The sequence below is a fragment of the Andrographis paniculata genome, unplaced genomic scaffold (assembly GCF_009805555.1).
Source record: "Andrographis paniculata isolate CXL003 unplaced genomic scaffold, ASM980555v1 Contig11END, whole genome shotgun sequence".
Lineage (NCBI taxonomy): Eukaryota > Viridiplantae > Streptophyta > Magnoliopsida > Lamiales > Acanthaceae > Andrographis > Andrographis paniculata.
In genome coordinates, this window is record NW_026137391.1 from 2642019 (window position 1) to 2655795 (window position 13777).

Below are 13777 nucleotides of genomic sequence, written 5' to 3' on the forward strand. Positions count from 1 at the left end.
AAGTCTTTAGATGGTCTGTGGGTTCAACTAGTTCATTCGATCTTGGCCTTCTACAAAGGTAGTTTTTGGTTTTTCTGTTTCATCATTGGTGTATGCATTAAAAAAAAAAAAAAAAAATCTGATCCGTATTGATTTAAATTAAATATAATATGTAAAAAAAATTATGTTTATTAAAAATAAAACAATTTTTATCTATAATTGGAGATGAAATTCAATAATTTTCTAGTCACATCCCGATGGTGTTAATAGGAACTAGAAATTGATCTATATGGACTTTTGTATTGGCCTTCTTAATGATGAATCACATATTATTATATATTTTTGTAGATTAATTGCACTTATAATTCATAATCTATATGAAAATCTACTTTTTATTATTTATTTTCAACTATGAGATTTTCATCATTATGCCGAAAAAGTTATCGCTTTTGTTTATCTTAATTATGAGTATCTACCTTTCTTATTCTAGTCCGAGATTGATTCGAGTTTGAATTTATGAAATCTATTTGATATGAATTGATTTTTTTTGGTTAATTGATATTTATGTAATTTCGGCAGTTTATGTCTATGATTATTTTATCTAATCTTTTACTATGACTGAATTCTATATTAATTTAGCAATTGTGTGTCAATCGAACACTTGTATTCATAATTTTGTACTTATTTGATAAAGCGGTAATAGGTTGTTGAGCTTGACCTAAAAACTAAATGATCGGATATATAAATATTTTTGTAACTGATTGAGTATTCAAATGAGTTTTCGCCGTGATAATTTTAAGTATAGAAATCATTCTATGATTGTATCCAGTTTATTTCTTTAATTAGAAATATAATTAATCGGTCGTACTATTACTACCAATAAAATAAAGAAAATTAGAGGTTATGATTATAGGTAAAGCCTATATTTTTAATTGGTTTTATTATAATTGAATTGTTAATCTCTCTCCCCCCATTATTGGAATATGACAATACATGATTTAATTTACATAGTCCATGTGGATTTGACTTCGACACTATTTACTATGCAATGTTTTCCGGTGTTAAAAAGATTTTTTATTAAAAGTTCCTAAGGCTACCACATAGCTAGCCTAAGACGGTCTTCTTGTTAATATTATATTTATGTTTCATGATCTTAGATTTGACAGAATGAGAAGTTGTGTGGAAGCCTTGCCCGTCTAGCTATTTGAGCTTCCCAAATAATAAGTTTATTCTTGATTTTCTTAGATATTAGATGTCTAAGTCGGTATACTTCTGAAGAATGAGCTTCTTCTGTAAGTAAATGTACTTGTTGTTTATAACCATATTTACGATATGATTCTCCAAAATTCGCACCTAAAATTGGAATTTTGTCCTTTTTGACCATTCAAAAAGTTTCTCGAGAAACTCATCAACCTTCTAGCTTAGATTGGTAAGATTTAAAATAATGACTTCCAAAAAGTGATTGTATAAAAATTCGTGGAAGGCCTATTCAAATTCTACCTATGCGTTGAAAAAAAATTTATATTGAAGTAATGCAAACCAGTAGAACGCTAGCTCTATGAGTGACAATTAGAATAGATGCAATTATGCTAGTCATTATTTATAATTCTCTTTCACATTGCCCTATAAATTAGATGATGTGTTCAATAGCTTACTAAAAATCTTCTCTTACGAATAAAATATATTTAAAAAAATTGGCATTCTCAAGGAAGAAGATAATCCATTAGCATACAATTAGGAAAGAGGTGTTAATAACGCAACTTAACAAGAACCTTACTAGGATCACATTACATACATCAAACTATCTCAACTAAAGCTTTGGATCAATTTGAGAATGTCAAAAAAGTAAATTTTTTTTGCTACCCTCAAGCTGGTCCTTTGTCATGCCAAGAAGTTGTGGAAGGTTGATGGTCAACAACTAAAGTAACTGGGGAGCTACTCCCCTTTGTGTAAAACGCAAACAAGCACCTTATGGAATTAATTATTATGCAAATATTATCAGTCAATTTATATTCCAAGGATAAGCGACTGATGGTCGGAAGAGGATGTAAAAGATTACATGGTCAAGTGTATTTGATGGTAGATATTGAGGCGTTGTTGTTAGAACAAATCATTTTGTAGCGATAATTTGCTCCCTTGTCAGAAAGAAGCTCTAGGATATCTGATGAGGAATAAAAAAAAATTGAGATATTCTGCCATCAACACTCTTGATTTATAGTTACAATTTTAGAAAAGCCGAATTTATGTGTTATAAGGTGGTATACATTGTCGATCATCGGGGAAGGCCAAATTTTGGAATAATGGCGTATGACTCCTACCTTCCATCCGAGCTTGGAGGGCTACTTGAAGTCATGTCGGTTGATTTGTGGTTGTTTTATAATTGGCGAAAGACTTTTTGTGGGCTTCCAATTGCTTCATTCTTTTGTAGGAATTTTATATTCACATATTATAGTAAGGTGGGATAAAAACAATGAGGGCTATGCCTTTGGATGGCTAGATTAAGGAAACAGTATTGGTTGGAATTCTTTGTAATGGGCTCTCTATTTGGGCTTCTTATCGTGAAACTCGATAATCTCATTTTCAATAATCAACCAAACAACATCAACTAAGTATTGGGACAATTGCAAGGCCAAGTCATGCATGGAAGCTTGAATCTCGACTTAGGTTTGATTTCGGTGGACACTAGCGATCATAGTGATAATATATTCTTTCCCATTCTCCACCAGGCCTGATGAGTCGGTGCGTAACAAGTATTTATGCGTAATCGGCTCATTGGATTCCTCTTTTTGTTTTTTTTCTTCGGTGGTATAGGACTTATTCGGCGGAATCATGCTATCTAGAATTTGATTTAGCAAATATGTGAAATATATCAAATACTCAGTGTTCTACTAGTCGTGCAATTGAATTATCGCCAAATTTCATTTGACCTTTTTTTTTTTTTTTTGGGGATAGTTAGAAGATTATCAAATTGATTTATTATGTCAACTTGAGAAAGCTTTCGAGTTTAATTTCACGCGTAATCATCTCATTTGATTCACCTTTTTTTTTCTTCAGTGACATGGGAGTTATTCGAAGGCATTGTGTTATCCAGAATTTGGTTTCGCAAATATGTAAAATATGCCAGATACTCGGTGCTCTTCTAGTCGTGTCAATGTATTATCGTTAAATTTCATTTTCGACAATAAAAAAATTTTGAAAATTTTGAAATTTTAACATTTTGAAAATAGTAAAATATTGTTGTGTAAATCAATAAATAGTGCAATTATCTCTTACTACCCCATAATTTAACGTTGAGTACCCTCCATATCATTAGGGCTGTCAAAATTGTACCTGCACAGGAAATTAAATCTTGGATTTGAATATAAATAATCGAAAATTTTCACATTTTTTGGTATAGTTTGTGTCAAGTTTTTTGGATTTATTTGGGTTGTCCGGTGATTTGAAACAAAATCAGATTGATCTGAATCCGATCTAAAAATTTTGTGTTGTATTCAAATTTAGAATTTCATATTGAAAATCGAATTCGAATTGTATTCGGATTAACAAATGTGTTAATTTTTTTTTATATCTATCACTAAACCTAATACAAACACAACCTAAAAACACGAATTGAAACGTCTCATAACATCACATATTGTCTCATTTCATCACTTCTTGATAGGATCTTGGGCCTTCATATTTTCCGTTGGCATTCATCTTCTTTTAATCATCCTAACTTTCTCCTGTTAGATTACTCAACTTGATTTCAATCTTTTTTGATATTATCTTTAATATTCTTGAATTGAAGTCTAACAATTTGAGTTAGGGGTAATTCTATCAAAATAATAATAATGATAATAATGATAATAATAATAATAATAATAATAATAATAATAATAATCACAACTCACAAGCAAGCAATACAATTTCTTAAATTTCCTCTTGGAATATTACATTTATCAATTATTATTAATGTAAGTTATAAAAAACAATAAATATTTTACTAAAAAACAACTAATATTGTTAGTTTTTTTTTTTAAACTAAAATCTGCGAATACACTGTATTATCTTAAAAAAAACGTTATATTAAAAATACTATTTAGACAAAAAAAAAAAGTATTTTGAAATGAGAATTTTATTTTTTTTGAAAATATCATATCCATAAAGTATTTTTCCTATAAACTATTACAAATAACAATTATTTTACTTAAAATATCATAATCCAGATATTAAAAAAATAAAAACAACCTAAAGAATTTTAATATTCTGACATTAATTATCTATTAAATTTTTTTAAAAAATATTATGTTAAATAATTATTGTTTATAAAATATTACACATAATATCAAAAATTTTATTATTGTAAAAAAGTTAAAACTTTTTAAAAATTTCAAAATTCTCTATTTAATTGAAGCAATTGATTTTGATTTGAGATATACTTTTTATTTAAATAATATTGATATAATATTTTATAACATACAATAATACAACTTTCTATGTCCAACTAAAAAATATTTGTTTACTTTTGCCTCAAAATTAAAAAAAAATAAAAAATAATAGTATTTTAATTATATTGAATAATTAAAAATAGTGTAAAGAGAATTTTGTCTTTAATTTTTTGTGTAAAATAATGATGTGATAGTAAAATAAAAGTATTGTCAAAAAATGAGTATTTTAAAATGGTTAGTTTATAATTAGACAATCCAAAATACAAATATGTATATTTTGCAAGTAGACAAGAGTTAATATACTTTTTTAATAAAAATATATTCACCCCTTCTCATAAAAGGATACAATTTTTTATTTTTGTCTGTGGTACCATATTTAATATTTGTATTAAATACCTAATATAATTAATATTATTACAATTTTTAATATATTACACAAATATCATTAGTTTTATATCACACAATCTAAGAGTGTGTTTGTTTGGGGGATTGGATTAGATTTCCACTGTTCATCCCATTTTTTTTCCCAAAAACATCAAATTAAACACCTATTTTTTATTTTTTATATTATACTAAAAATCAATTTTACATTCAATACATCGCATCAACACCTATTTATATCACATCATACAACTATTCAAATTCAAAACTTTTACTATTCAAATCCCAACTCAAAATCCAACCCTCCAAACAAACACACCCTAAGGACATTTTCTCTTTTTTACTATAAACAAATAAAACATAATACTAACATTAAAAAATTTACGTGCAAAAAAGCAAATGATGTTAGTTTTATGAGACGAAGATAGTATTCAAAAGTAGTACTCCATTTGTTCGAGATATTTATGTTATATTTGTTTTTTATTGTTCATTGAATTCATAAATAATTCATTTATATTAAACAATTTTATGCTCGTATAATTGTATTACTTATATTTTAACAAAAAAAATAATTCTATTACTTTTATTATTATTTTTTAATAATTTTCTTTTATAATATATGTATTTTATTTTTTAAGTATTTTATTTTTATATTAAAATATTATTTTTTTTTAATATTAAAACATTAGGACATAATTAATAAGGATAGAGGAAGTAATTTTTATTTGGAAACAAAAAAAATACACAAGTAAACAAATATATGTCAATATCAACATTAAAATATAAAAAAATAGTCCAAGATCGGGTGGCGTTGGAATAAACTTGTGATCGTGAGCCTAGTGTATGATTTGTTTTATCAGACTTAATTTACAAGAATTTATCTAATGCATATTTTCGGATAACTGCTGCAAATTCTATATATAAATATAAAAATAAATAAATAAATATACATATATAAAGAGAAGTAATAGGTACGAAGGAAATTTGAAAGGCACACGTTCCTTCAACGGAAACCGTTGACTGCAGAATTTCAAAAGTCGACCGGGATAATGTAGCATTCAGTTGAGCTGCCAAGATGATGCCAGCTCGGACTAGCAAGGGACACGTGTCAAGATCCCAACGGACGATATGGACCAACATTAAAATTCCACCCTACTCTCATTGACCGACTGCTCTTCTATTTCTATATATACACTCACTCTCCTCACATATCCCTCCATTACCATTATTGATCCATTCTCTCTGTCACTCGCTCCATACATATGACACACAATACATTCTCTTAATTACTTACTTAATTTCTTGTCTTTTGGAGCTGGACTGCCATTCTCACTGCCTCAGGTAACACAATACTAGATTTTATTTTTTATTTTTTTCTTTTTAATTTTAGATTTTCCTTCTATCGAAGCAGAAAGGAGATTTTTGTTGTGAAAAAATAAAAACGAAAAAAGCTTCAGTTCTTTCTGCAGTTAGCGAGGAATTCTTGAGGCTAATCCAGACCGTTCATCATGTTGGCTCCGCTGATTGAATCAACGGTCTGGATGGGTAGCGTAACTGCGTCGCGTCGTGTCTACGAATATATATAATAATACTTCCTCCGTCGTCCAACCGTGTTCTTGTTTGACCGGATACGAATTTTAAGAAGAATAGATAAAAATAAAATTTTTTATTTTTTTGGTAAAAAGAAAATAGTATTTATTTATTTATTTTTTACTCTATTTATTTAAGCTATTTTAAAATAATAAAAATTGAATATCTGATATATGTTTTTTGTGAATTAATTATATTTAACTAGTGTTGTTACCTACTTTTGACTAATTAGAGTATGTTTGTTTTGGAATTAGATTGGATTTACACTATTTATTTCATTTTTTTTTCCTAAAAAATATCAAATTAAAAACCTATTTTTTATTTTTTATATTATACTAAAAATTAATTTTACATTCAATATCACATCAATACCTATTTATATCACATCATAAAACTATTGAAATTTAAAATTTTTACTATTTAAATCTCAACTCAAAATCCAAACCCCCAGACGGCACGGCGAGGAGGGGATATTTTTTTGGTTTTGAAAAATTAAAAATGAATTGCCCCATGTGGAAGGAAACGTTAAAAATAAATACTAGAGGACCTATATGTTGGCGTTGTAATGAACAGCTGTTACGGCGGGTTTGGTTTTGGTTAGCTGTCTTAGTCATTAATTATATAAATAATTGTATAATAATAATAAGAATTGAATAGTATTAGTTGTCTTTTTGTTGACTTTTGAGGTCTGTGGTCTTACTCCTAGTATTCATTGCTTTCATACTCTAGCTTTGTCCTCTACGAAAGATTCTTCCGACATCCATGCAATCTAATCCACACCATTTATTTCCTCATCTCTCTACTGTATATATATTTCAAAACTACTTGTGTGTGTGTTATTTATTTTTTTATTTTTTTTATTTGAATCTTGTGTTTGAATTTTTTAATACTCTCCCCCTCTCTTAATTTTATACCTATTTTATTTGCAATTTATTAAAGGTGTGTTTGTACGGAGGATTTGTCATAATTTTAATTATTCATCAAAAAAATTTCTTTAAAAAAAATAATAAATCAAAATTTTTATTTTTATATTTCATTAAAAATTAGTTTTATATTTAAAATATCATATCACCATTTATTTATATCACATCATATAATTATTTTAAATTAAAATTTTTATTATTCAAATTTCACCCAAAATCCAAACCCCATACAAACACAGTAAAAAAAAAAGTAATACTCACTCCGTCATTATTTTAAATTTATGTTATTTTTTTTTGTAATGTAATAAAAAAATATTCTTATTTTTTTATAAGTAAAAAATCATTATATTTTACTTTTTTTACTATAAAAAAGGTAACAATTATTACTTATTTTTATTAAAATTTGTGTTAGTCAAACGAACATGTATTTACATAACGGATGAGAGAAAGTATAAAAATGCAAATAGAAAAAATTAATAAAATTTTAAATTTAAATAATTATTTGATACGATACAAATAAAAAATATAAAAAAAAATTGTACATATAAAATGAATAATAAAATTAGAAAATTCAAAAAGTAGTTTTGAGTGTTTTTTGCCCCAAGATTCAAACGTGAGCTTTTCAGTTTGATTTGACGTTCAATTAAATTACTCATCAGGATCGTAATCACAAGTCACGAAATTGCAGAAACTGTGAGATAGAGAGAGCAAGCTTAAGCTCAAGCTGAAGCACAGTACGGTCCGTCCATGGCGGGACAGCAGCTGCAAGTGCTGAACGCACTAGATGTCGCCAAGACCCAACTCTACCATTTCACCGCCATCGTCATCGCCGGAATGGGCTTCTTCACCGATGCCTACGACCTCTTCTGCATCTCCCTCGTCACCAAGCTCCTCGGTCGGATTTACTACCACCAACCCGGCGCCGCCAAGCCCGGCACCCTCCCGCCCAACGTCTCCGCCGCCGTCAACGGTGTCGCCTTCTGCGGGACCCTCGCCGGCCAGCTCTTCTTCGGCTGGCTCGGCGACAAACTCGGCCGGAAAAAAGTCTACGGCATGACCCTAATGCTCATGGTCATCTGCTCCGTCGCCTCCGGCCTCTCCTTCGGCGACCGCCCAAAATCCGTCATGGCCACGCTCTGCTTCTTCCGCTTCTGGCTCGGCTTCGGCATCGGCGGCGACTACCCTCTCTCCGCCACCATCATGTCGGAATACGCCAACAAGAAAACCCGCGGCGCGTTCATCGCCGCCGTGTTCGCGATGCAGGGGTTCGGAATCTTGGCCGGCGGGATGGTGGCGATCATCATCTCCGCCGCGTTCAAATCCGCCTTTCCGGCGCCGGCGTATCAGGTCGCCGCCGCCGCCTCCACCGTGCCGCAGGCCGACTACGTCTGGCGCCTGATTCTAATGTTCGGCGCACTCCCGGCCGCCCTTACGTACTACTGGCGGATGAAGATGCCGGAAACCGCCAGGTACACCGCCCTGGTGGCGAAAAACGCGAAACAGGCCGCCACCGATATGTCGAAAGTGCTGCAAGTCGAGGTCGAGGCGGAGCCGGAGAAAATCGACCGGCTTTCGGCGGAGACGGGGCAAAATTTCGGATTATTTTCACGCGAATTTCTCCGGCGCCACGGCCTGCATTTGCTCGGCACGACGTCGACGTGGTTCCTCCTCGACATCGCGTTCTACAGCCAGAATCTATTCCAGAAGGACATATTCAGCGCGATCGGATGGATTCCATCGGCAAAGACAATGAATGCATTGGAAGAGGTATACCGAATCGCGCGGGCGCAGACGTTGATCGCCCTCTGCAGCACGGTGCCGGGCTACTGGTTCACGGTGGCGTTCATCGACAGAATCGGTCGTTTCGTGATCCAATTGATGGGATTCTTCTTCATGACCGTGTTCATGTTCGCGCTCGCCATTCCTTACAATCACTGGACTCATAAGGACAATCGGATCGGGTTCGTGATCATGTACTCCTTGACGTTCTTCTTCGCGAATTTCGGTCCTAACGCGACGACGTTCGTGGTGCCGGCGGAGATCTTTCCGGCGAGGCTGCGGTCGACCTGTCACGGCATATCGGCGGCTGCCGGAAAGGCGGGGGCGATCGTGGGGGCGTTTGGGTTCTTGTACGCAGCGCAGCCCAAGGATCCGGCGAAGAGGGACGCGGGGTATCCGGCGGGGATAGGGGTGAAGTATTCGCTGATTGTGCTGGGGTGTGTGAACGCGCTGGGGATGCTGTTCACGCTGCTGGTGCCGGAGTCGAAAGGGCGGTCTTTGGAGGAGATGTCGAAGGAGAACGAGGGGGGTGAGAATGCCAGCGTGGAAATGAGAGGCCAAGAGGTTAGGACGGTTCCAGTTTGATGAGGTTTGGGAGTAGTAGTAGTATTTGATGCATGTAATGGACTGTACTATTTGTGTCGAAGGTGTAATAAACTCCTTTTGTATGTGCAAGTTTTGTGCGATTGTTGGGTGTATAATAATATTACGAGGAACGTATTTTTTTAATTTTAGTTTTATAGTATAGGAATTTGTTATGAGTAAATTGCCGATCCAACCTAATACCATGCAAAATAGACTCGATAAGGTAAGTTACACTAGGCAAACCATGTATGACTTACAAGCAACTACATTACATATACAACCTAATAGCATATATTTCCTCAGTCTCAACTCAAAATATTATTTTTTTGTTGTTTGTCTCACTTCAAAATATTATTTTTTTATTTTATTTTAATAAAAGTAATCATAAGTTAATATTAAAATATACTTAATTTTTTATCTAAATTACAAATATACTACGTGCAATTACTTTATCCATAAAGTTAAAAGACAAAAATATCAAAATTTTCACTAACTAATAAAATAATATTATTTTTTAATTACTAAATAGGCACACATTTTATATACAGTAAATTTGTCTACAACTCACTGTAGTATTTTATATTTTAAAAAATATTGTATCAAATTTTTTAGAAATTATTTATTTCCTTTGTATTTTTAAAAATAATTGACTCAATCAATACATGTTTTATATAACATGTCACATGACTAATTTATACCGCACATATTACTATTAATTTGAGCACATTGGGTTTCAACCATTATATGTCGTATATATATTTAATTGGCATGGTCCTAATTGTCCCATGTCATCAAATTTTGTGTCATGTTCAAATACCTTCATTACATCCATCTTGCAAGAATGGCTAAAACATTCACTCATTTATACTCTCTGTTAGAGAGTCCAGCATTTGACTCTCAAGACGAGGAGCAGCCAGATTATTATACGTATATAAAAATTACAAGCAATTATCGAAATTTTTTACATTGCCAAGCATCACAAGACCGAGTAACCGCAAGCTCAGCTCATCTAAACGGGACATCGATATCAAGAGAGGTTCAAACATAGTACTTGTAAGAATCCATTAGTCTTCAATTAGCGTGTCCTCTGATTATGTCGGGGTCCATTTCAGTAGAATCGGTAGCCTGGATCTCGTAGTGTATGCCCTGTAGCTCGCGCCTAAACCGCTCCTTAGATGTTGCGTAAAGCATCTTTGCTCGAATTGGGGAGACCGAAGGCGACCTAAAAGAGATTAACGCTTATTTTTAAGACAACATCGGAGAAACAAGAAATAATAAATAGAATCCTTCGAACTATGGCAATCAAACCATGTGATGAAGAAGATCTTGCTCTTTTGGCAGTTTTCTGAAGTCACAAAATCAAAGTCGAAGACAGCGTAACGGCAGTCGCTCTCAGGTAAAGATGCAACAAAGTCTTCGTAACTCTCGGCCGGGCTGCCCGTCTTGTCAACCACGACTTCCCTTTTCTTCTCGTCAATCTTGAATATCACATAGCGGTGCACTTTCCGGCGCTGCAATTCCACATACATGGTTTTGCTGTGATCGGAGACGCCCATCCCGGACGATGCATTCGGCTGAAATGCAAACTTAATCAACAAGACATGATAAACTTGTCGATACCCTCGGCGCTACCTTAACAACAATAATCATTCAAGCTTCATCACTTTACATACACATACATTCATACATGTAAGGATTTCTTGTCGTAATACAAAATTGACAAAATTACTTATGACCTACTTGTGATTTGGAAAGTCTTCACCATATCCGTTGTGTTTTCGGAAATTGCACAATTTACCTTTTTTTTTTTTTTTTAATAATTCTATACAATATTTTAAAAAATACAAGAGAATTTATGCAATATTTAGAGGATTCTATGCAATAAAGTGTTATCCAAATTTTAAATCACGGGGGAGTATGGTGCCGACTTTCCAAACTACTGGTGGTTTAGAAGCAATTGTGCCTACAAAATTTATTAGGTCGATTCTTCCCTTCATTGTTGCAAAAATGACAACGGTAATGAAGAATTTATATTTTCCTACTATTCTCATATCCAAATTATATTTGAACAAATAACATCAAATCAGTCCCGGACAGAAAATTCATTGTTGCACAACAATCATTCAAAATCAGATGAAATTATCACCCAAAACTGAATATCGCGTTTAAAAAAAAACAAAAACAAAAAACTTCCTATCACCCCAATTTATGCAAATTGAACACTTACTCGTATTGCAAGAAATGTTTGTTTCAGCTTCCCAAATATAATTTTAGCCCACAATTTATAATTCATCAAAATTAACACCAACATTTGGTAGTCCTTACAGATAGCCTTTGAGTTAATAAAAGATGGACTGAAAGATATCTCATATCAGGGAATAACCAATAAAAATGAACTTGTCATTGCATATCAATTGATTAAAATCGAAATCTCGTGCCAAACTCGGCAAAAGCTGTCGCAAAGACAACTACTTTATTGTCAAAACTCATGTCTGGTGCTAGAACAAGGGAACAACTTGTTCTTTCAATGCCATTTTTGCGAATAGATTATATTATTCATTCAACCTAATCATATATTTTCCAAATGAAGTCCTACCCATTATATGCAAGCTAAATTATTGCTTTATTAATCCTTCAAAAGAGTCTCAAGAGGCATCATCCCATCCTTCAAACTGTTTAAATATTTTCTTACAACCCCTGTTCAGAATCCAACAAACAAACAACCCTAAAGGAATTGAAAATGGAGAAAAAGCATGTTAGTTTGTGTTTTATTATTACACGCAAGTTCCTATTAAAAGGATATCCAATGCAAAACACACTTTTTGCTTGAATATCTCTCGAATTATCTAAAATCGAAAATAAAAATTATCTAAAACAAACAAAATTGAATCATGTTCTATCACCGGCATTTTCCCCCAAAACGACAAGGCAACGAGCATTCGTGTTTAAAGAAAACAAATAATCCCCAAATTCTCAACCTTATTCGAATTTTCAAAGCAATCGGCTAACTGATCTTTAAATTCTCAATTGCAGACAAAGTATACCGAGAGAAGAGGGAATTATAGATCTAAATTAACAGACAACAACCAGCAGCAGAAAAATTAAAAATACTGACCCTTCCTCCTCCTCCTCCGCCAACAGGGACAGACATGGAAATCGAAATCTTTGGTTCAGAGTGGAGTAGGGTTTGATTGTGGGAAGAAGAGAAGAACGAGAAGCGGGGTAGTGTCTGTGCTTAAACTTAAAAGAAAAATAATTGTGGAGTGGCGTAAGGGAATGGTACTGTGGTGCGATCCAACATCTCTACGCTGTAGTTGCTATTTTATTTGTTTAATATAATTTTATATTATTTAATTGCTTTAAAATTTTTAATTATCTTTTATTCAATAAATTAAATTTTTTCAATATTAATTTGTTTAATAAAATCAAATAATACTTGTATTTATATATTAAATTTAAATTAATAAAATATACTCCATCGTTCAATTGAAAGATTGCCATTTTTTATTTTCATTAGTCACAAAACAAGGTTACTATTTTCTAATTTACTGATTGTAATACCTACCTAAAATAATAAATATCATTCCGATTTACACTGTATTACACAAATGTCATTACTTTTATATTACACAATACTAATAGGAGCATTTTCGTCATTTTCACTACAACCCATTATAATATTAATATTAAAAAATTTACCTACAAAAAGTAAACGAAAACTTTGCATTGGGAGGAAGAGAGTATCTATTATTGGTATCATTTTATAGAATACAAAATTTTATCTTCACCATTTATCCTTTTGTGTGCCCTAAATAATGTATTTTCTCAGACATGACGTTGCAAATGCAGAACTGAACGCAATTACTTAATATTTTATTTTTTTTCAAATAAAGTTTTACTAGTTTTACAATCAAATCTTATTTAGTTGAATTTTTTCGGTCGTAGATTTTTTTATAATTTTATTATTACACTTTTTTTATAATTTTATTATTAATTTCAAAAATTAGAAAAAAAAATTAGTAAGATATTTATTTTTATTATTTTAAAAATATTTTGTAAAGAAACAATACAATTCATTGATTTTTTTCTTTTCACATTAGAAATAGTATAAAT

At 32.1% G+C, this 13777-nt stretch overlaps 2 protein-coding genes across 4 annotated transcripts; one reads left to right on the top strand and one right to left on the bottom strand.

Moving 5' to 3' along the window:
• The first annotated feature begins 5985 nt into the window (after positions 1-5985).
• LOC127248771 (low affinity inorganic phosphate transporter 1) lies at positions 5986-9808 on the top strand. 2 transcript variants are annotated; one of them, XM_051271293.1, is made up of 2 exons: positions 5986-6128; positions 7989-9808. In XM_051271293.1, exon 2 carries the CDS (start codon positions 8048-8050, stop codon positions 9662-9664), a length of 1617 nt encoding a protein of 538 aa, XP_051127250.1. In that variant the 5' UTR covers positions 5986-6128; positions 7989-8047; the 3' UTR covers positions 9665-9808. The 2 variants fall into 2 exon arrangements, with proteins under 2 accessions (XP_051127250.1, XP_051127257.1); XM_051271300.1 differs by having other exon boundaries at positions 5992-6128; positions 7960-9808.
• A 582-nt stretch (positions 9809-10390) lies between these two features.
• LOC127251126 (actin-depolymerizing factor-like) lies at positions 10391-12951 on the bottom strand. Of its 2 annotated transcripts, none has more exons than XM_051274724.1 (3): positions 12780-12951; positions 10973-11238; positions 10391-10886 (listed from the first exon to the last, which is right to left on the bottom strand). In XM_051274724.1, exons 1-3 carry the CDS (start codon positions 12813-12815, stop codon positions 10736-10738), a joined length of 453 nt encoding a protein of 150 aa, XP_051130681.1. In that variant the 5' UTR covers positions 12816-12951; the 3' UTR covers positions 10391-10735. The 2 variants fall into 2 exon arrangements, with proteins under 2 accessions (XP_051130681.1, XP_051130689.1); XM_051274732.1 differs by having other exon boundaries at positions 10973-11296; positions 12780-12939.
• Positions 12952-13777: the final 826 nt, after the last annotated feature.